Source organism: Eretmochelys imbricata, chromosome 7 (assembly GCF_965152235.1).
Source record: "Eretmochelys imbricata isolate rEreImb1 chromosome 7, rEreImb1.hap1, whole genome shotgun sequence".
NCBI classification, from domain to species: domain Eukaryota; kingdom Metazoa; phylum Chordata; order Testudines; family Cheloniidae; genus Eretmochelys; species Eretmochelys imbricata.
Genome location: NC_135578.1, coordinates 106,157,125 through 106,181,045, shown reverse-complemented (window position 1 = coordinate 106,181,045; position 23,921 = coordinate 106,157,125). Strand labels below are relative to the sequence as shown.

Genomic DNA, 23,921 nt, shown 5'->3' with positions numbered 1-23,921 from the left:
TTTGTCAAGCCTGACCTTAAAAACTTCAAAGGAAGGAAATTCCACCACCTCCCTAGGTAATGCATTCCAGTGCTTCACCACCCTTCTAGTGAAAAAGTTTTCCCTAATATCCAACTGTTGTTTCCTTCCTCTTCTTCATTGCAGTGATTATATGCAGACAACTAGCTGTTTATCAGCTTTGTGAATTAGACAATTGGATAGAAATATAGTTATGTGTTATTTGCACAATGGGTGTGCCTGCTTTGTATTCTTTAGTATCATGATTTGCCAGCCAGCCCGCCTGCCATCTCTTTTCCCATCTCTCCATCTACTTACCTACTTATCCCTTTCTAATTTTCATCCATTCTTTATCTCTCTTCTGTCTGCATTCAATTATACTATCAATTTAGTTTTCTGATTTTATTGGCATTTTCTTGGATATGGCACATTATTCAAAAACTATATATGTCTCTATTAAAGATGTTGCCCATTTAAATATTGTTCTTCTTTTGTATTAATAGTTCCTACTACTACTCCAACATGGCTGCCTTCAACAGGTAATTTCATAATTATTTTACTTCTTTATTTGTATGTTGTACTCTTCTCTACTCGCTTATTATAATATACAAGTTATCCACGTATTAATGGCACCAGATTCCTTGGACAGGAAAGTAAGTACGGCATGGTGATAAATTTTAGTACTTTTTGCAAGCTGTCTTCAGGCTGAAGGCAATACATTTTTTGAATATCAACTTTTTCTTTCTTTTGGCAGCTAGCATTTCTAAATAGGGACAGAGTAGTACAGTACGATACTATATTTAGGTATTTTTACTTTAAAGGAAACACTTAGGCCCCAATAATGCAAACACATATGTATGTGCTTAACTTGGCTAATGTGACTGGTCCCAATGGCTTCAATAAAACTCTTTATGTCAGTAGAAATAAGCATGTACATGAATGTTTGCAGGATTGGGGCAATAGCTGGATCAAATAAAACAGAGTTACCAGTCAACAAATACATGCATTTAAAGTCAGTTTCTGTGTGCTTCACAGGAGGAAAAATAAAAATCCAATATTTTTTTCTATGAGTTGCTCAAGAAGATAATGACTGTCCTTGTTGTTTTCCCCCTTTGTGTATAAGCAGGGCAGGGTTGGTGCCCCTAGTCTTTGTTTTCCAGAAGCTGGGAATGGGCGACAAGGAATGGATCACTTGGTGATTACCTGTTCCGTTCATTCCCTCTGGGGGCACCTGGCATTGGCCACTGTCGGTAGACAGGATACTGGGCTAGATGGACCTTTGGTCTGACCCAGTATAGCCATTCTTATGTTCTTAAGCCTTCTGTCAATTAAAGCTCTGCATTAAGTAAAAATTGTTACATTCCAAAGTTGGCTGTTGATGCTATTTTCATTCAGACTGTAATTTTTGTTCCCAGTGCACCAGGTGCTTCTTCAGAAAGTTACTTCCAACCTGAATTAAGAACTTAACATTATCAGAGAAAAAAAGCATAATCTTTCTTCCCTGAACATTTTCTTTAGTCCATATTTTCTGTCTTCAATTATATACATTTAGGGCTTAATCTTGAGAGATGCTGAGCATTAAATGAGACTGTGAGTGGGATCCACAGCTATCGGGATTAGATACTGATCATAGAGCACCTCACTGAAGTTATAGGAGGCTTTCCTTTAACTTTAGCAGGTTTTGGCTTCAACTGATGAATCATATACAAATATATGCAAAAATATATATAAATGACTCATATGTATTTTCTTTTCTTACATTTTATTCTGCAGCAAAATATACTTGTGGTGGTGTCCTTCAGTATTCATCTGGGACATTTCAAAGCCCATTCTATCCTGAAAATTATCCAGACAACGCAGACTGTGTGTGGGAAATAGAAGCAGTGAGCAATTACCGTGTAACACTTTCATTTAGAGATATAGTGTAAGTAAGGCACTAATTGCCCAGTCAATTCATAGGTTCAAAATCATGGAATTTTGAAATTGGTACCCTCTCCCTTTCAAGGACATTTCTCACCTGTAAATGACCAGTAAACCTAAAATGAAAATTGTATGAATATAGTATTATTTATGGTTATTTGTTCAGTCCTGGTTGGTACCATATAAGAAGCAAAATGAAGACAATCTGTCACAAACACCTTGCAGCCGGAAGGGTTTAATGTGAGATTTAGTGGTGACTAGTTAAACAGGAGTTCACAAAATCGTTTACAAAATGTTCATGTTTATTCCCCAGGACAGAAGGTGGTAGATGCCAGTATGATTATATTGAGATATATGATGGGCCACTCCATACCTCTCCTTTACTGGGGAAAATTTGTTCTGGTTCCTATCTCACATATACATCATCCTCAAACTTGATGACAGTTCGATTTCACAGTGACTCAAGTGTCACAAAGAAAGGGTTCCGTGCTGACTATTACACCATTCCAGCAGATCAGAATACTAGTAAGTTCATGTTTAATACAGAACTTCACTTTTCAGCAGACAAGCCTATTTACTGACTTTATTTGCTAAATAACTATTTATTAATGTTGTTGAACCACTTCAGTATAGCAAGCACTCACTGTCATCTTTCATACTTTGGGATTATTGACCTATTACTTTCAGTTTTATATTTAAACAAAATCAATGTTTGTTATTATAAAATTAATTATTTTTAGACATTTTCTCTGATATTCAGCCTCAGTTTACTTTTTCTTTATATCATCTCATTACTCTTACTTGTGGTCCTTTGTACTACCTAAGTGCTCGTTCTTTATGGGTTTGATCCTAATCCTGATGTAGGCAAAACTCTCATTGCAAGCATGAGTGAATTTCATGTCCTCTCCACAACTCATTAGTTATTATTTATTTGAGCTCAATGCCTGTTTAGCACCTTGCTGGTACATGTTTAGTATTAGAATTATTTATATTTAGAATCATTCCCTCCACTTCCTTTTTCATTTTTGATGCTCTTCCTTGAATTCCCTGCAATTTGTCCATGTCTTCAGCTACAGAGGTGCCCACAAGTGAACTAGAACACCTTCCACAGCCATACAAAGCCTGATACTTAAGCGCTCATTCAGGCAAGATTCCTATTGTTTTCAATGTGCATTTTGCCCAAATAAAGACCACAGGTTCCAGTCCCCAATGAATGACTATCACTTTGATGTTATTCAGCCTCTGCACATGTATCTCCAAACCCCATATGGCTCATGTAAGGCCATACATGCAAATCCTTGATTCGGCAACCCTTGATGGTATTGAATAGAACATAACTGGTTAGTTCCATTGGCTGATCAGTGTGGAAGTATAACATTGTATAAGTATAACGTTGTATAAGGGGACATGCTGGATACATTGTATATGAGAGGGCATGCCAAAACATGTTACAAAGTATCTGAGGGAGCACACGTAGGGACAGTTAGCTTTTGAATGGAGAAGCAATTTAGATAGAGCCAGCACATCTAAGAAGCAGGCATCAGAATGGAAGGTGTGAAGGGCAATTAGTTAAGTTAACTGGAAGCTGTTAAAGGAGATTGTTAAGGGTGGCAGGTAACTGAAGATACATGACTGGTCTCAGGGATCTCGAAGGGTGGTGACTAAAATATTTTTCTTCTTTTGTCTGTAACTTCTCTGTAACTTGTTCTCCAAAAAAACTGTATAAAAGACACAAGCCCCACTCGGGGGGCTCACTTCTAAATGTATTAGCAGAGCAGCTTTGCTAATAAAACAGAGTGGTCTGATAAATTGTGAGTCTGAGTCAAACTTTGACATCAGTATAATTCAAGATAGCAAAATCTGGTCCATAAATTGCTGTCAACAAACACCAATTTCTCTTTACTTTACTGTTCCCTTTGTCTTCACCTCCCATTGCATTTTAGATCATTCTCTCCCAGAAGTACTGAAATGCTTCATTTTATTTGCTTAATAATGGCCCTGGTAATACTGTTCTTAATTTTACTCAAGCAATAGGACTTTTACTTCACTCCAGAATTTTTTCTACTATGGTAACTGAGATTCATTGATGAGACGCTCTCTGATCACAGGAAGCAAAGTTATAATTTGCAGATTTTCATAGTAATAGTAATCCACAGCCGAAACCCACAGGCCGCTGGTGCATCATTCAATATTTATGACGTAACATAGTAAAATCATGTGGTTTGGCTTATGAACCCCTTCCCCTCTCCCAATCTACACACAGAGTAGATAACAGCATCTGTATAGGTTGCAACATTTAATGATTGTATGCCTCTATGCACTAATAATGTATGTTTTATCTACCCACTAGCTCTTCTGTGCTTGCCAGAATACATGCATGCAGTTGTTAACAGAGCCTATCTCCACTCACAAGGCTACGCTGCATGGGACGTCAGCTTGAATGACCCTTATTGTAAACCAATTGTTACACCAAACTACGTTATATTCAACATACCATACAATGGCTGTGGCACAAGACGAGAGGTATGAAGTTGAATATTTAGCAACCTGAGTAAGTAGGTCTGTGCAAACTGCAGAATTTATTTTGAAAAGGGTCTTGAACAGAAACCTGCTGTGGTTCACAGGAGTTACAAGTGAACCAATCACTGCAGGTTCAGATTCATTGAACGCTCCCACCTGTCCTTCCCCTGCCTGCAGGGAACACATCACTTATTGTAGATTGACTTTGTGGGGAATACTGGGGGGACAAGAAAGATAAGTGAACAACCTCAACCCATGTTCACAGACTTTTTTCTAGCATGAGCTGATGTTCATGAAGACTAATAATACTTGGCACTTACATAAGCCACAGTTCAGCAAGGTACCAATTTAAAGCATTCACTTCTATAGTACTTTAGATTAAACACAACTCTAAGTACCTTGCTGAATCAAGACCTTTGTGCATTACATGTTCAAAGCTTTGCATGAATGTAAACTAACTTAGCTGTGTTTGGGTTCAAAGAAAATATTTTTCACATCTCAATGTAATCACCGCATCATACAGCCAACAAAGTTTTTTAAAATGTGTTGTGAATAGAAATAACCAAAGACACACTTCTTTTCAAAATACTGAAACAACACTTCAAATACGTGTTATTCTATGGACACATCAAAAGTTTAGTAAGAATAATGGTAATTGTGACGTCAAGCAAAAGTGGACTACATTAGATAATTTTGTATTTAATGTGTCAAACAGGGAAACAACAACACTATCATCTATTCCAACTTGATCAAAGCAATCTCTTCTGGTTACATAATCAAAAGGCAAAAAGATCTTCATTTGCATATCAACTGCAAAATGCTCCAAAATAGATGGATAGAAATAATATATGTTGCTGAGGATGTTACTGAGGTCAATGAAACTCAGTATGGCAGATACGACGTGAACATTTCATTTTATGAATCACCATCCTTCTCATGGCCAGTGTATGAGTCTCCATACTACGTTGACTTGAACCAGAATTTATTCCTTCAAGCTTCAATTCACAGCTCTGACCCAAATCTGGTGTTGTTTTTGGACACGTGTGTTGCATCACCTGATCCCAATGATTTTACAACAGTAACCTATGACATTATGAAGAGTGGGTAAGGACTTTCCCAGCAATAGTTTAGAATGAAACTGTGCATGGAGTACTGTATCTGTTTTGTTTATGCAATAATTTGAATGGGGACAGTGTGAAGTAATTTCAGTTTTCCTTGCCAACAAAGTATTTAAAAAAACTTTTTTGGCAAATCCTGGAAAAAAATGAGAATCAATAGAAACAATAGAAATGACATTTAGATGATGGAACTCTGCATCAGTGATTCCATTCAAGAATGTAACGTCGTAACTAAAGAGGTAAATTCAGTTCTTATGTAAGCAGGTGTAACCTCAACCTCCGCTGATGTCAGTGGATTTTCACCTGCCCACATCAATATTGAGTTCAGCCCCAATTAGTTTGTCTATAGAATTCAACTATATTTTTAAAATATTCTGCTCCATTTTTTAAAAGAAAAAAATTCATTCTTTTGCAGTCCTAGTTTTTTTGGGAGCATACTGTAAATGTTATTTCAAATTACAGTAATTCAATGTTTGGTTCAAATGACTGAAGTTTAATGTTTGATTTTTCCTGCTTTTCTGTGTTTTCCCTGCTTTTTACCATCTTTTCAGTTTCTTTTCATGAGTGTTCGGTGTTTTGCAAGTGACACTTAAGAATTTTAATGTCACTTGGATGACCCAGAATTGTTCATCTGTCTTGTCTTACACCATTTCTTCTGGAAAAGTCAGATTAAAGAATTATAGAAAACAAATTAGATTTAGTTCTGGTATGAAAATAAAAATCACTGATCTCATCCAGAATAGCAATCCCTATGGTTCTAAACCCTACCTGCCAGAATTTCAGTAGACTTCTCCATTATTAGACTCGACACCTTTCTGCATATGAAAGCACAACTCTTTCATGAGCAGGTCCCATTGTCAATGAATATGACTATTTATTGGTACAATCCTAATTATATATAAATAATGGGGAATAAGAGTGAAATTTCAAAATAATTCAGCCAGAGTAGCATTAGAGCTGCAGAACATACAGAAGTTAAGTTTTAAAGAAGCCACCTGCATGATAGTTTAAAACCCCCTATCTATTGCAGGAGATGAAAATTAGATATTCAAAACAGCCCTTTTAAAAAATGAGCTGATAACATCATACAATGAAGAGACAGCCAAATCTTTTAAACCTCATATTTATTTATATTAAAACCCAAAAGGAAATAAATTTTCCATATCTACATTCAAACATATCTTAACCATCTATAGGTGACAGAAGTGTTGGCATGAGTATAAATGAACATAGTAACATATGCAGTCTTATAATAATCTCAGTTTATACAAGTTTAATACCTTGTGATCTTTCTTATTCAAATGAGTTTATTAAAATGTGTATAAAATACATTGATGATATGACAACTCTGCAGCTTCTTCTGAGATAAGAGCTGTGTCTTAACAGGTCAGCTGAGTTTTTTTTTTTTTTTTTGTGGTGGTTAAATTGAATCAGAATGCACTGGCATGGAATTTTGGCACTTACTCAGGTGAGTCAAGGCTGACAGGAAAGTGAAAGATACTAGAATCTTGTTCTGTTCCTTGAATCTTGTTCCTCTGTAGCTGATTTAGTAGAGATTAGAGTCATTGGAAATGGTGACTTTCTTGCTTCTTGCATCCAAAGCAGAAATCAGAAGAGTAGGAGTGAGTTGGATAAGATGGCACAGAATGGAAGAAGGAATTTATCATCCTTATTATTCATATCCAGTAGCACCTAGAGAACCCAGTCAGACATCGGGGCCCCACTGTGCTAGGTGCTGTAGAACCATTTAGTATAGAGATGGAGCCTACCCTTCAGAGTAGAGCTGGTAGAAAAAATGTGGACTGAAATTGTTCCTGTCAAAATATAGCTGTTCAGAGCTGAAGAGTTTCATGGCAATGTATCACTTCTGATAGAACTGTCACTGGGAAGGGTTTCTCCGGTGAGACAAAGAGAGACCTAGGCCAAGTGATTAGGGTGTTTGTCTGGGCTGTGGGAGACCCAGGGCCAAGTCCCTGCTCTGAATCATGCAGAGCAGGGACTTGACCCTGTGTCTCCCATCTCCTGTGTAACAGCCCTGGCTATTCTGCATTGAGACTCTCTCATGTATGGTTTTTTCATGAAAAAAATTGAAATCTCATTTTTCATCTGCATTGGAACAAAAACAAATTTCAAAATGGTGTCTGAAATACAATGGTTGTTTTCTGGCCAGCCTCACTTAAGAGCTTAAATCTTGGTTTCATTTTCCCCTTAATAAAAATAAACCCCCTTTGCTTCAGCTGTTCTACAGGGGTCATATACATTGCAGCCTGGAGATCTAAATAAGCAGCCTTGGGCTCATTTCACCTCCAGAGGACCTCTTTGCAACTTGTCCGTCCTGGGCCCCGATCCTACAAAGACTTATGCACAAGTCTAACTTTAAGTATGCAAGTTCAGTAAAACTACTCACACTCTTAGAGTTAGGCATGTACGTAAATACCTTGTTGATTTAGAGACATCAGTATTTATATTTTGCTTTCAGACAAGTCACTACTACTATTTTAACCTCTTTCATTTTCTGTTCTTACTATAATTGTATATTTTTCTCTCCCTTTCTGTTGTCAATGAATTTTAAATTTTTTAATTTTTATCTGTGCACATACGGCATGCTGGATGCCAGTGATTTATTTTTGTGTGGATGCATGAAGACTAATTGTATTTTATTTATTTATTTTAGATGTGTTAGAGACCCTACCTACAGGACATACTATTCATCCTACAGCTCCACAATACGGTTCAAATTTAATGCCTTCAAGTTTATTAACCAATATTCATCAGTTTACCTTCAGTTTAAAATGGTGGTGTGCAGGGTATATGATTATTCTTCCCGATGCTACCAGGGCTGCATAACCAGGTCCAAGAGAGATGCCAGCTCTTACCAAGAAGAGGTGGATGTTGTTGTTGGGCCTATTCAGCTTCGGAAAGATGGCACTAAGAACAGGAATGCTGGTAAATTTAAATACACTAAACACAAGAGAAGGTTAAGTGTGACTTTGAGCATTCTCAGTGTGGCCCCCTCCAATGACCAGTCTGGGCAAACTGCAAAGAATAGGGCAGACAATCCCCCCAAACTGGTGGTTTATTCCTATAATTAGATTCACCAAGCCAGTAACAAAACAGCTTCTGTACTACGTACCAAGAAGCTAAAATACAGTTTCTTTTAAGCAATCCAGCATTTGGCTCCCACCCTGAGAACCAAGTCTATACAGTGAGAGTTACTTTAAACCTTATTCACCATAAAGTTCGACTGCAAAATTCTACCAATCCCAAGAGATAGGACACTGTTACCTACCATGTCAAGGAATACTTCAGATCTGACCCAAATAAATGCTTACAGCCAATTCTTATTAACTAAACTAAGATTAATTAAAAAAGAAAAGAAAGTTACTGTGGTTAAAGATGTTTATACATACAGATATGAGTAAAGTTCTTAGATCAATTTCATAATAGAGATGGTGAGGCTGCTGGTTTGTGAAAATACTTCTAGAATCAGTTCAATAGGTTTTAGTCCAATAGGCAGTCCATGTGTAGAGTTTGTTCAAATTCTTCTGAGAATTTGCAGGGATAGTCCAAGGTACACCTGGAGACCTCAGTCTGGTGAGTTGAACTTTCCCTGACAAAGTTTAAGCATATCTGAGATAAAACAAGATCAGGTCCAAAGCTTCTTTTATGTTCTCTAGCAAGTTGACAGCATCTTGACAGCAGACATCACAGCAAGGGCCATCCCAGATGAAGAATGGACAGTGTATATTGTTGCTTTGAAGCTAAACTTTTATTTCTTATGTATACACAGATAAACTAGTTGCACTGATTAGCATAAGGCAATTGCCCATTCAAACAGTTCATAGGTAGTTTACTACAAACATCAAAGAGAAATAAAGACAATATTATTATACCACAAGTTTCATTTAAATGTTAATATCCCCTTTTGATCTCTGAATCAATTGACTATATAATGAAACATTACAGATAGGATCCGAAGTTTAACATTTACAAGCTAATTAGATCACATTGTTAAACTTCTAATAAGATACAGGTAAACACAGACAAATACAATTAGTATCTGCTTCTAATTCTCTAACAATACAGGTTTACATTTTAAGAAGTCTGGCCTATTTAACACGGCTTTGTTAACTATCTACAAGGAATGGTTCTGTTTATCATTTCAGTACTTTTCTAATATGACCTTAAAGGTTGATTTTGGGTCACTCGACCTGCTTGCTGCTTAACTCTCTCTGGCTCAGTGTCACAATAAGGTTCCGTAAATCACTTTTCATTTCGTTTTACAAAATCTTACTTCTGATTTCTAACAGTGCAGCATGCTTTTACTGGTTTAGCAAAAACTCCCTTATAAATATCAGGGACTTGTTTATTGACTAAGAGCATCTACAAATTTATTCCTTACTTAACACATTTCAAACCCATCATTTTAATCTGCCCAGCTCAGAAATTCTAATTGAATCAATTCTTCAGGAAGAAAGATGAGATGCAGTCCATCTCCTTATTATAGCTTCATTGATTTAATTATCCTCAAACTCTTCAAGCATTGTGGTTGTCATGGCTCACCTTGACTATCTCCAGTAACGTGAAACCTCAACCTTCCTTGAAAAAGATTCCATTCCCTAGCTCTTGTGCTAGTTATGATGTTTTCTTAATATTGAACCTAAAACATCCCGGTTCAGTTCATGAAATAGTCTTTACTAATATAAAGATGGATTGTTGAGTCTAGAATGTCTTCTATAAAATAGAGTGAAATTGATTTATTTCTTGACCTGATCTAGAATGAAACTTTACAATTCAAGTTCTCTTTGTCCTGGTATCTTTGGCAATAACTAGAGCAGAGAACAAACTGAAACCAAAACTCTCTCTCTCTCTCAATTCACAGAGCTGGACTATTCTGAACATCAGGAAGATGTGGATTCCCGTGGTTCACTTACTGCTACTGCTGGTCATTCCCATGCTCCATTTATTGTTACGGGTGTGGTGCTTGCAGCTGTTATTTTCACTCTTGTTGGGCTTCTTTTGAAAAGTAAACTGAGGAGACCAATTCCGTACCAGATAATGTAAGACGCTAAAGACACCAGCATCAGAGCATTTATGTAATGATTCAGTTTCTAGCATTTGCACTCAATAACTTTTATACGACAAATCATGCTTTAAATAAAAAGTATGAAAATGTTATTGTAATGAGGCTACACTCTGAGTTCTGGTAAATTCAGGCTAGAGATGGCCCTGAGGTTAAAACCCCACCTCCAAATAACATGAGAATCTAGGAGAAGTTTGAATCCAGATCCCAACTCTCTAACTTGCTGCCAGTTCCATGGACTTGAATCCCAGCCCCATATCCGGCCCACCAGCTCCCTTCCCTACACTCTAGAACCAGACTTTGCAGCTCAGGACTATCTCTAGTCTAGATAGACCAAAAACTGGGTTCAATTCCTGTTTCACCACAAACATCGTGTGTGATCATGGGTGTGAGACACAGTCTCTCTGGGCTTCAGTTACCCATCTGTAAAATGGAAATAAGAGCACTTTCCTGCCTCACAGGGTTGTTGTGTGGAGAAATACATATAAAATTGTGAGATGGGCAGATACTACAGGGAACAGGGCCATACAGGTACTTAAGATAGACAGAGAGTACTTTGTTTTGATAACTTTATACATAATAAAGGGCAGTTTGACATTATTTTTATGTTTACCTTTTACACCTGCCTAGCACATTTCAGTCACTTCTGATCAAGATATTTAGATTCTAATGCAAGTTTTCTCCCTCATAATCCTCCTCTCACTTCCTTTCAAGACCAGTGTTTCTAACATCTCAAATAGTCTGACATGGAAATTATGGTGAAGAATCAAATGTAATAGATTGTGCAAATTTGTAGGATGGGATGATTTCCAGTCTAAAACAATCTCATATGTAAACACAGCAATTTAAAATCAGAAAAGTGTTTACAAAGCAATATTTCTATTTGTGTACTTGCAAATATAATGTCTCTGCATCTCCAAATTACTGCTTTGCAATATGAATAATGTGGTTTGTGATAAAGAAACTTTGGCAAGAACCAATTTGTGTTGTTTTTTTCCATTTCCAAATCAATAAGTGTATTTATTTAGGCTTTTTATAAGAAAATGTGATTTGTCTCTGCCTTTAAACAGAACATAATATTATAGAGAAACTGGTTTTAAGAAGCCAGATATTTAAATGGGATCGGTCACTTATATCTGACTCAGAAATTTTTCTATCTTAGTCTGTTTCTTTTTAAACCTGGAAAATGTCAAGATTGCAGTGGGGAACAGAGGAGACTGCAAAGGAGCGAGTTGCAACTCCCTGGGTCCTGGGGCTCGCCCAAATGATGCCAGCTGATTATGGCCCCCAAAGAGCCATCCACCAGCCAAGGATTACGGGACCATATTGGTGCTCTGGCCATGCCTACCCCCACCCCCTCTATGTCACCAAATGCAAGGGTCACAGGGACACTAGCATAGGAGCTGGCTGTACCAGCTCTACGCAGTTGGGGACTAGACCCACACCAAGAGAATCATCAGCTAGGGAGATCCAGCAGCTTTCCAGCTCCATGGCATGCCCAGAGCTGAAGAGATTTTCTGATCCAGTATTTTATTAAAGTTATTTCTGTGTAGAGTAGTTGGCCTGAGAACACATACCATGCAGATGGATTCTAGATGCACTTTAAATGTCCCCTGCATTTTTGCAATTTTTTCCTGTAGGTCCAAGCACACTCTCTTTCCCTTACTTTCATTGACTCTAATGAGTCATATGTATATTTTATTAGAGAAAGTGCAGTACATGTCAGAATGTAACCACTATGCCCTTCAGCTAGTATATTTTTCTAAGTGATTTTCTGATATGGGCAAAGAAATTATTGTAAAAAGGACCTGAATGGAATCTGTTCCTGGTCAATTGTTACATTTTCAAACATTTCAGATGACTTTTGTCTATGAAACCCAAGGTTCCTGCTGATGTCAGTTTTTCAAATTCCCTTCCCTACCCCTAAATTAACTGGTTTGAACTTCCTTTATCAGGAACGATACTTCATAGTGATCGGGGGAAGAGGGGAGGGAGTTGTTCTGAGAAAACTATGTGTGTGAAATGGACCTTGTGTTATTGGTGGGAGAAAAGATCTCTTAAACTTTGTGGACTAGGTAAAATAAATAGGAATAGAATGGAATAAGACTGAGGAATGGTCAATGAGTCTCACACTGCTCTATATAGCTTTTGTTTGCAGTCATGTAGATCTGGCGAGCCATATGGTGCTGACTATTCTGAAAATACATTACCGTCCTAATATTACTTTTTCATATGAGCAATTGCTTTAGTTGCCACAGGGAAGTTATGTATTAATAGATGGGGCAGTGATCTGGTCTGCATCATAGCAAATGGGAAAGGAAGTGGCCCTGTAGATAGTCTTCATGATGATAAGGTTTGAAAAACCCAGGACTGAAGAAAGAAGATAATAGTACTTCACAGGATTGAGTATTAATACTTGGAAGACTGTGAGGTGCTCAGGTACTGCAGTAATAAGATTCATCTACATACCTGTAACTGGGGAAGCTCTACTCCTGCCCCGCGATTCTTGCAATCTTGTATGCCTCTAGCCTATTTACACCTCAATGTGATTTGTTAACATTACCCGTTGTATCAATCCTGTGCAGCAGCTCTGTCTACAGCATTTTTCAGATGTCAGCCATTTCTCCAGGGAGATCTCACCCTCCTGAAATCCCTTTTCCCTCAGATCTGCTAGCACTTACCCCCGGTACCATTTAACTCCTCCTCCCAGCCGATAGGACAATTAGCTCCTTAGCATCCCCAGCCCCATTAGGGAATGAAGTCCTGTATTCCTCCATCGAGTCTTCTCTGGGGGGAATTAATCAGAGCTTAAGTGTCCAGATGTCCAGTGGGACAGATGTTGGCTCTCAGCACTAGGTTATTGTACCTTAGATAAATTTAAAATACACATATACTTACTAGTGATGCTTCTCTATCTGCTGCCAATTCCCGCCCAGAGAAGATCTAAGGATGAAGCCTTATTGGTGAATTGGAACAACTGAACTGCACCAAACACTTGTGCTGGCACAATCATGCTCTTAATTTTTCTATTTCCTTTTCCAGAAAATGTTGGTAATTATTTCATACTTTTTCTTTTGAGATTTGTTTCAGTTTGGGTTCACTTCTTTCTCCTGCATTTTAAATTACTCATGCCTCACGGTCTCCTTGAGAAGGACCCTCTTTATCTCAGTCTGTCTTTTCTCCATTCATGCTTATCTTTGGCTTATCTTTCACTTTGATAAGATTATCTGTGTTCTATAACTTTTCTAGTTCTCCTACGTTCCTGGCTCCTGCAATGCTTGCCTCTTGCTTTCCTTTTTTGGATTAATTATTCCACAGCATTGTTCATCCACATCCGTATTTTGTTTGCGTTATTGATTGAAGGGGACATATAGAAACCTTTGTCATGAACTGAGCTGATTGGAGAACATTTGTCATTGTACAAATTTCTTGTTATTTTAATAGTGAATTATTAGACATACTTTCCCCCATTATTTGTTCTGCTGTGGTCATGAGTGCTTCCAAGGATGTGGGTCGCTCTCTGCTGGGTGTCTGCTAATATGTTTTTCTAGTGAGATACACATAAGACTACACTGATGATTATAATGATTTGTATAATCAGTAGCTGCTGTGACCTAATGAGCAGGAGCTGTGAACAGTTCTTACTTAGAATTATTTCACCTCAGGATAATAATTTCAAAAATGCCTAAATCTCATTTTCAAAAATAACTTAATTTCAGATTTGTAAAGGTTATTGGGTACTTTAGGATGCAGATTGGTGCCTACTTGGATTTACAAAAGCACCGAACTTCCAAAAGTGCCTAACTTCCATTGGTTTCAGAGTAACAGCCATGTTAGTCTGTATTTGCAAAAAGAAAAGGAGTACTTGTGGCACCTTAGAGACTAACCAATTTATCTGAGCATAAGCTTTCGTGAGCTACAGCTCACTTCATTGGATGCATACTGTGGAAAATACAGAAGATGTTTTTATACATACAAATCATGAAAAAATGGGTGTTTATCACTACAAAAAGTTTTCTCTCCCCCCACCCCACTCTCCTGCTGGTAATAGCTTATGTAAAATGATCACTGTCCTTACAATGTGTATGATAATCAAGGTGGGCCACCTGAAAGAATAGATGTTTTTGTTGGCTTGAGCAGAAGGAAGAAGAAGAGGAGAGGTATGTGTGGTAGTTGTTTTCTATTCCTATACCTTTCTCCCTTCCTTGAGAATTATTTTCAGCAGGGGTTCAAGTGACTGCAGGTTTGTGGGATGGGAAACCCTCTCTGTGTCTTTGCCAATATGTAAATGTCTTGCTCACACCTGCCAAAGAATTCTTCCTGCCAAAGAATGGACACTTAACTAGGTGATGGCTCATCTGATTATGTTCTGACTGAGGCATCAATTTGCCTATTGTTTCTGAGGAACTGGTCTGTGCCTGCTTTTCTAAACTTAGTAATGCTATACAGTAGAATCTTATAACTTTACATACAATGTTATCACACTTATTTTACAGTAGAACTTCAGAGTTATGAACACCTCAGGAATGGAGGTTGTTCATAACTCTGAAATGTTTGTAACTCTGTACAAAATTATATTGTTGGTCTTGCAGAAGTTTACAACTGAACATTGACTTAATACAGCTTTGAAACGTTACTATGCAGAAGAAAGATGCTGCTTGCCCTTTTTTTAGTAGTTTAACATACTACTATACTGTATTTGCGTCTTTTTTTTTTTTGTCTCTGCTACTGCCTGTTTGCATACTTCTAGTTCCAAATAAGGTATGTGGTTGACTGGTCAGTTCGTAACTCTGTGTTCATAATTCTGAGGTTCTGCTGTACCAGGACAGTAATGTTCAGCAGACTGAGTTTTCAAATGATACCTCACAAGACACACTTCGTACAAAATGTATCATAGTCTTGTAAAAGGGTGAACATGAGAGTATAGACTTTCACAATGGAAAAACCCTGTTTTGGCTCCTTTCTCAGTCTCCAAGACATAATATCGGAGAGTATCTATAATTGCACCTACAGTGTTGTTACAAACATTTCACGGTAATATTAATGAGAAGTGTGTTGTTAGATTTCAAACCATATAGTGCATGTCACCTTTTAAATAAATATCATCACACCAGTGTGGAGGTGGAGTGAGTATGCCAGGCCTGACAAAAGTTGCTGACACAGTGCAGTGACCCCTTTGCAGTGTCACAGAGGACTCCTATGAAAGTGGTGCAGAGGCCCCCTGAACCAGCTGAGTTGGCACATTGGCAGAGCCAGTGCTAGCCATTGGGGACCCTAAGCAGGAAGATGTTTGGCCTCCCAAAACTAAAGTAGGCAAGTTCTTATAATAAAAAGCAAATGGGGTGGACCCCTGAGCTGCTCAGGGCCCAGAGCAATTGCTTAGTCTGCTTATGCCTAGCACCAGCTCTGCACATTGGGGTCAATGAGTATTTATGAATCTGACTCGGAATTCAGTGATGAAGGAGGAAATGCAGCTGTACGCTGGTATAATGGAGCAAACTATTCCTGCTGAGAACTGATGAAGAAATGGATTGTGATAGGCAGTGCTGTCAGGGGTTTCTGTCATAATGTTCACAGAGAATGGAATTCAAGCAGTGTGTGTAGATCACTTCTTCCCCCTCTTCAAATCAAATCTGGGTGCATGTTAGATCTGTGCCAGGTTCATAATGATGACTCTTCTCATTAAAACTGTTAAAATGCACGTCAAGGTGATTCAGAGGGTACATCAAGAGCCAAGAGGTGATCTGAAGTATTTGCCATTTGAGAGCTGGAAAAGGGGGAGAAAACAAACACCTTCTTTGTTTCCTAAGCTAAACATATACTTGGCACTGCTGATAACAAATAAGCAAAATATTATCCCAGCAATTAACAGGCAAGTTTTCATGCCCACTGATTTCCAGTTTGTTTGATTTGTAGTTTAACATTTTGTTCAATTACAGTAAGTTCCATTTCAAAGATATCAAAACACATACATTTGCAGAGCTATAGAGCACAGTGCCCAATAAATTTATGATAAGTTGGTTGGTCAAATGGATTCCATGGCTAAGAGGGAAGATACTACCAGGGGAAAGTGAATGTATCCCCCTCCACTCTACCATGTGGGGCCAGATTGTGAGCCTTTCACTTGCACTGATGAGTTGTTCAGAAAACTAGGTCCCACTAAAATCATCTGTTTATTTACAAAGGCCAAAGCATTGTCAAGATAACCACATCAGAAAACAGCCCAGCAATGCAATCAAAACATGAGAATGACAACCAAAAATTATTTGTACTACCATAGTGCCTAGGAGCCCTAGTCCTGGACTAGGGCCTAATTGTTCTAGATGCTGTAGAAACACAGAACAATGCATCCGATGAAGTGAGCTATAGCTCACGAAAGCTTATGCTCAAATAAATTGGTTAGTCTCTAAGGTGCCACAAGTCCTCCTTTTCTTTTTGCGAATACAGAGTAACACGGCTGCTACTCTGAAACAGAACAAAAAAGACATTTCCTGTCACAAAATGTTTAGTCTGAGCTCTCAATCAATAATTACAGTCAAAACAATGGTCAAAGAATGGTCCGTCACTCCTGTACGGATTTCAGTGTTTTACTCTAATCTTCCCCAAACCTAAATTATTCAGTAATGAACACTTATGCAACAGAAAGAAGTAAAGAATGTAGGGAAGGTCATTTTTAAAGGTTGTTTGTCATGCTCTGGAGTAATTTGTTCACAGGGGACAAAAACTTATCCATCTCTCTCTAGCACCCTCTGGATAATTTAGCAAACGTCTAGGCTGGCAGTTATCCACATGGGCAACTCACATTTGAGGCAATAGGAGTGGTGAGTATGGAAAGCAGGACAGAGTTTGGAAATCCAAGGCTGCTTTAGCTATAGGCAAGCGAGGCAGCTGACTTGGTGACAGCTTTCCAAGCAGCTAACTAGAGTAGTGGATTTTAACTTGGTGTGGGGAGGATGGGGCTGCACCAAACCCGAACAGCATTGTGAACCCACATGTCAGGTTGCAACAACACATACTCAGATTTGGCCTGGCCGCTGTCATGATGGAAGGGTGACGAGGCCAAATATGAGCGAGGTGGGGTGGTATCACACTGAAGTGTTGCCTACCACAGCCAAATTCCTTGCGCAACCTTTGTTGGTAATGTGAGGCACAGTGAAAACAGTTTTACCATGGATTTCTTTCCACAAGCATTTTGTTTGCAATTTTCAGCAATCTCTGCTGTATGTCTAATTTTGCAACTAAACCTACAGTACTTATGTAATTCTCCCTCCCCAGTTATGTTACAGAATAACAGGACTGTATGTGTCAGATTCAGTTAAGAGAATGCACTGTTAATTACAAACAAACTCATCAGCAGAGTTCTGCAAATGGTAGCTACTTAAACCTTTAAGAAGTAGAATATTCAAGTGTACATCAAGTGCTTTGGATTGGTGAGCAGAAGAACTAAAACATGGTCAGGACACTACAGTGATGGATATTATAAATGTATATTTAATAATCAAAATAAAGTTGTGGGAATAGTTTGGAGACAAAAAGATAAAATCTGATATTTTAAAATTAAATAAGCTTGCATTAAAAGAACCTTATTAAGGTTGTCAAGTCAAGCACTCAAAAATTAGGAAATACCATAAGTGAGGTTGCCTGGGGAACACAAATTCAGCTTTTTTTGTGCATGTACATTATGATGCAGTCTTTAATTAGATGACCATATGCTATTTCACCTCATTCCGTTAATGAACAGTTATTCAATATTTTTTGTATCATTCTCATTCAACATGTGGCCTCAGGTCCTTTTTAATACATGCCATACAAAGCTGTTCATTTACTTGGGTGTTTCTATTGTGTGCTCTCTAGCAGGTGAGTATTTCAGAAATAAAAATGAAGTTGTATGATTAAATGGCATAATTAATCCCACGTTATAGCTGGGCAACTGAGGCACAGAGAGATTAAGTCCAAAATTGTCAAGTTTCCTCTAATTTCTAGTGCTCTACTTGATGTACCTAGAGCTTGATCTTTCCAGATTATGTATCAATTTTATATTTTCAAAACACAGCTTCAATTGAGCATGCTGCAGTATCTGCATACTAACAGGTACTCTGAACAGCCAGTGCAGCTTGGTGGTTCATGAAACATGTTGGTATGCAGGTACTGTCTGGACTCTGTGAAAGGGGGGTTCTTGTGACAGGGTGGTCTGCCTCTTTAAGGGGCTGGGGAGCAGCCAATCATGTTTGGAAGAGAAGCCTCACAGGCATGTGCTGGGAATCATCCAACCCAGCTGAGCAGTGTCCGGTGATGGCGTGATATTACTAGCTTGGGAGATATAGATTCCAAGGCCAGAAGGAACCATTGTGGTCATCAAGTCTGGACTGCAAAAATACTTTTCTATAACAGCAGCAGAAGACTGCAAGAGGCCCTGACTGCTGAGCTGCTAGGGCAGAGCCGCCACAATTTGTGTTGGGAATAGGACTATTACTTTGTTTCCTTTTGTGTGGGTGGGTGTTGGACAACCACCAAAGCCCTGAGGCAAAGGTTATGAACTGATCTGAGAGTAGCTGATTATTTTTCTTCAGGCTGGTGACTGAGTCCTGCAACTTACACTTCTTCTCCAGAATCTACCTGCCCCTAAAATTTTTTTTAAAAAGAGAGTAGCATAAAAATGATGTGGAATTTCTTAAAGCTAGCTTTTTCTGGAGGAAGTAACTGAAATAAATGATAAGAAATCAAAGCAGCATTAAGGACACCTATATTGTTATCATGGTTTACCGGAACAGCTTGGCAGCAAAAGCTTTTTTTAAAGGTGACCCATGTAACACTTCCTTTTAACTAATTTGATAGAGGAAAGATCAGATTTCAGGGGCTGCCTCTATATATTTTCAAGCAATGTGTATCTTGAAGTTCATTGCTTTTCTTGCACCGCTAAACCCAGTCAAAATGTATGACTCTGTGACTTTCATTTGGCTGTTGCTTTTATATTCAGGTATTGTGTCTAAAATGTTCTGATTTCTCCCATTTTTTCCCCTTACCTATAAAAGGATGAAGGCAAGTTTTCAGAGAGCTATTCAGGTAGAAAAGTTGGCATCCTATACTGCTGAGAAAAACTATTACCTAAATTCCTAGAACTCTTTAGTTCAGTAAAACTATGGGCCTGATTCTAACTTTACACCATTGTCACTACGTTAACTTCAGAGCAATTATTTCTGATTAACATTGGTGTCCTTGTGAGGAGAATCAGGTCTTGTGGTTTTGGTCTTTGCAACTAATGACATGGTTGTTGTTTAGTGCTTGTGTAATGCTTTTCTTTTTCAATGTGCTTTATGAACAGATATTACATTATGTGTTGTGGTAATTGTGTTAGCCCCAGGATATTAGAGAGACAAGGTGGGTGAGGTAATATCTTTTATTAGACTAACCTAAGAAGAGCTCTGTGTGGCTTGAAAACTTCTCTCTTGCCAACAGAAGTTGGTCCAATAAAAGATATTATCTCACCCGCCTCGTGTCTCAGATGTTATGTAAATGTTTTGGACCCAGTTCATTTGTTGTGTAAAGGGTGGTTAATGATTTTGGTGAAACGGAAGTGTAATTTGTACAATGGTGGTATTCATTGCTAGTATAACTGTTGTGTAAATCCCCTTAGTCAAAGTTGAGGGTAGAGCAGGCAGGGAAAGGGGAGAGGTGAATGCAGAATAAAGGAGATGTTTCCACCCCTTCTGGCCATTGCAGTTATGCAGTGGTAATGAAAGATACCTTACTTTACTACTGTCTACCTTAACCTAGAACCTCTCTCTCTCTCTCCTCCAAAATATGATAGAGAATTTGACATAAATCATGCTACAAACTAAATATGAACAACAGATGTTGCTTACTGTCCTGCATTTTATAGTCTTCTGTGTCTGATCTTTAACATCACAACTGCTTGTTTTTGACACTGACTACCATACAACTTGTATCAATTTCCATTTTATACTGTATTGCTTTCCTTGGTCACAGATTGACAGTATCTAATGTGCTGCATGTTGCTACATGAATACACTACACATATACTGTAGGTGCTGTGAATTTCCCAACAAAATGATCTAACCAATTTTCTGAAGTGAATGGCAGCTTGAGTAAGAAAGGGTGTAACCCACTTACTACACTGAGGGCTTTATCAAATAACGGGTTGCTTAAATTTGCCCAGCTTCAGCTAAGGGCCCTAATGGCTACATTGTCCATTTGAATTGCTAAATGAAACCATACTCCAAATCTTGGAGTCAAATGAGAGCGGTGTAACACTGATACAAGTCAAAAGGCTGATTGATTTAAGCTTTTTGCGCACACCTATTCAGAAGTGATTAGAGTTATCACGTCATGAAATTGTACTTTTACTTGCTTATCTATTTATTCTGATTAGGCCAAATCATTATGTCCTTCCTTACTCATTTACATATTCAGTGGAAGTTTTGACATCAATTCCAGAGTAAGGTCTGAGTAAAAATCAAGTAAAACATTAAGATTTGGTCTCTCGTTTGATCTAATTTACAGTATTCAATCTATCTGAGATACCCTTTTGTTACTCTGAAACCTTCCAATCTAGTTAACCTATTCATCTATCCCTTATATCTATGAGGATTTACAAAATTCCATTTTGCTTCTATCTTCCATAGAAAATGGTATTCAACCTTTTAATCTAATACCTTCCAAACCGAGCTACCTCCTTCCCGATGAGAAGTTCCCATTATTTGATTTTTCATTTACTTTTTCTTATTAGATGTTAATTTTCTCTACTGACTTTACTTCTGTTTGGTTTCCTGCAGAACGATAATGTATTTATTTTGCTGTGGCACATGGACATATGCTGTAAACTTTTAGAAAATGAGTAATGTTTTTAACAGTACTTAAATTTTCATGTAAATGTACATACCTCACTAACGTTTTTCTTTAACAAGTGTATTAATCATTTATGTCTATGTACACATAATCTCCTTAGATTTTTATATTACTGTTCTACTACTTTCTCCCCACACTATCTATAATAAACTTGTAAGATGTTATTTGGCTTTATGTTTCCATAATGCTATATTATTCTAATGAATAAAGTTTAATGTTACTTTATTTAAAATACTGTGGGCCAGATTCACCAGCAAGCTTTGAATCACCAGAATGGCTTAAGGCAGCTGGGACATAGCAACACTTATGGTCTTTTGTGTGTTGACTGCATATGAACTGAAACTTAGGTTTATATGTATGTATGTAACAGCTGTAATATGGCCCTCTTTATGTGCAGCATATTCTGATTCTCTCTTCTGTCTGTCTCTCTCTGTGTTTATCAAAGCAACTGGATCTATTCTATATTTTAGAGTTTTTATTTGTTTAAAATATCTTTGATAAATTTTATTTAATATGGCAATTGTCAAAAAGAGTGAGGTCCTTTCTAGTTTTGGATCTGACATGGAAGCAAAACTGTATGGGCAGCTAATTCTCCTACCACAAAATACATGTAACTGCCATATGCCACCCTCTGGCATCAATGGATGGGGGAAATGGATGGGGCTGATGGTAAAAGGGGGACAATCCCGGTAGCAAGGGAGGGAGACACTGGCTGTCATAAATATAAAGGAAGGGTAACCACCTTTCTGAAAACAGTGCTATAAAATCCCTCCTGGCCAGAGGCAAAACCCTTTCACCTGTAAAGGGTTAAGAAGCTAAGATAACCTCGCTAGCACCTGACCAAAATGACAAATGAGGAGACAAGATACTTTCAAAACTGGGGTGGGGTGGGGGGGAACAAAGGGTCTGTCTGTCTGTGTGATGCTTTTGCCAGGACCAGGTCAGGAATGCTCTTCAGAACTTCTGTTAAATTAGTAAGTAATCTAGCTAGAAATGCGTTAGATTTCCTTTTGTTAAATGGCTGGCAAAATAGGCTGAATGGAATGTATATTCCTGTTTTTATGTCTTTTTGTACCTTAAGGTTTTGCCTAGAGGGATTCTCTATGTTTTGAATCTGATTACCCTGTAAGGTATTTACCATCCTGATTTTACAGAAGTGATTCTTTTACTTTTTCTTTAATTAAAATTCTTCTTTTAAGATCCTGATTGTTTTTTCATTGTTCTTAAGATCCAAGCATTTGGGTCTGTGTTCACCTATGCAAACTGGTGAGGATTATTATCAAGCCTTCCCCAGGAAAGGGGGTGTAGGGCTTGGGGGGATATTTTGAGGGGAAGGTGTCTCCAAGCACGCTCTTTTCCTATTCTTTGTTTAACATGATTGGTGTTGGCAGCATACGGTTCAAGGACAGGGCAAAGTTTGTACCTTGAGGAAGTTTTTAACCTAAGCTGGTAAGAATAAGCTTAGGGGGTCTTTCTTGCAGATCCCCACATCTGTATCCTAGAGTTCAGGGTAAAAGGGGGACAATCCCAGTAGCAAGGGAGGGAGACACTGGCCAAGGGACAATAGATAATAAAATGAACAGTTCCCAGAGGTAAAAGACCTGGGATTTTGGTGGTGGGCATTGGGCTCATGCAATAGGATCAGATCTTGTAGCCTTCGTGGGTTAAGGTCATCACCCTGTTGCATCCTCTCTCCCCTTCATGATGGGGAGAGTCCTAGGACTCTCAGAGACCTGAGTCCTGCAGAGTAGGCTGAAGACAGCCACCCCATGTTATGGGTTATATGGTAAGGATCCCCATTGCCCTGCTGCTAGTTATGGATGCTATTGTAAGGAGTCCTGTAATCTCCACATTGGAACCAATTAAATGCCTGGTAGAGGAATAGGGTGATGGGCGGGTAGCACTCCCCATCTGCATCAAAGTTTATAAAAGGTGTGGTCTGCTGCTTAATTCCATGCATGTGTCTGTTCTCATCTTGTCTCTTTGTGTCCTCATCAGTGAACTCAGTGGGAAAGAATCAAAGTGAAGAGATTTGAAGTCAACTCCCTCCCACCTCCAATTCATTTTGAGATGCTGGGTTTGGTCTCTTTCTAGTATAAACCCTTGTGAAATTACATTGCTCCCAGATTTTGGTAATGCTACACTTCGTAGGAATCAACACACTCAAATTGCACTTCTGTTTAACAAAGGAGTTCTAAGTTTGCTTTTATCTTTTGTATTAACATCCTTCCTTTACTTGCTATTGTTATGTGTGTTCTTCATGCTACTTATGTAATTCTACATAATTCTAGAATTACATAAGTAGCATGAAGAACACACATAACAATAGCAAGTAAAGGAAGGATGTTAATACAAAAGATAAAAGCAAATGTGTATGTCAGACTGTGGAGGATACAGACTCAAAGCTCAATAGTGTT

The 23,921-nt window shown here is 38.2% G+C and overlaps 2 protein-coding genes across 2 annotated transcripts in view; both read left to right on the top strand.

The window, feature by feature from the left end:
* Positions 1-23,921, top strand: part of DMBT1 (deleted in malignant brain tumors 1) — a 135,379-nt gene that overhangs the window by 10,868 nt on the left and 100,590 nt on the right. The gene's annotated exons all lie outside the window — the stretch shown is intronic.
* On the top strand, positions 624-10,619 carry LOC144267413 (scavenger receptor cysteine-rich domain-containing protein DMBT1-like). Its single transcript, XM_077821367.1, has 7 exons — positions 624-654; positions 1,771-1,921; positions 2,231-2,442; positions 4,268-4,440; positions 5,153-5,541; positions 8,230-8,501; positions 10,438-10,619. Exons 1-7 carry the CDS (start codon positions 624-626, stop codon positions 10,617-10,619), a joined length of 1,410 nt encoding a protein of 469 aa, XP_077677493.1.

What these genes read in the sequence shown, in the direction of transcription:
- LOC144267413 (XM_077821367.1), top strand. Translation starts at nt 624, where the DNA reads ATGGCACCAGATTCCTTGGACAGGAAAGTAA. An exon ending in TCCAGCAGATCAGAATACTA is followed by an intron (nt 2,443 to 4,267) that starts GTAAGTTCATGT and finishes TCTACCCACTAG; the next exon opens with CTCTTCTGTGCTTGCCAGAA. An exon ending in TATGACATTATGAAGAGTGG is followed by an intron (nt 5,542 to 8,229) that starts GTAAGGACTTTC and finishes TATTTATTTTAG; the next exon opens with ATGTGTTAGAGACCCTACCT.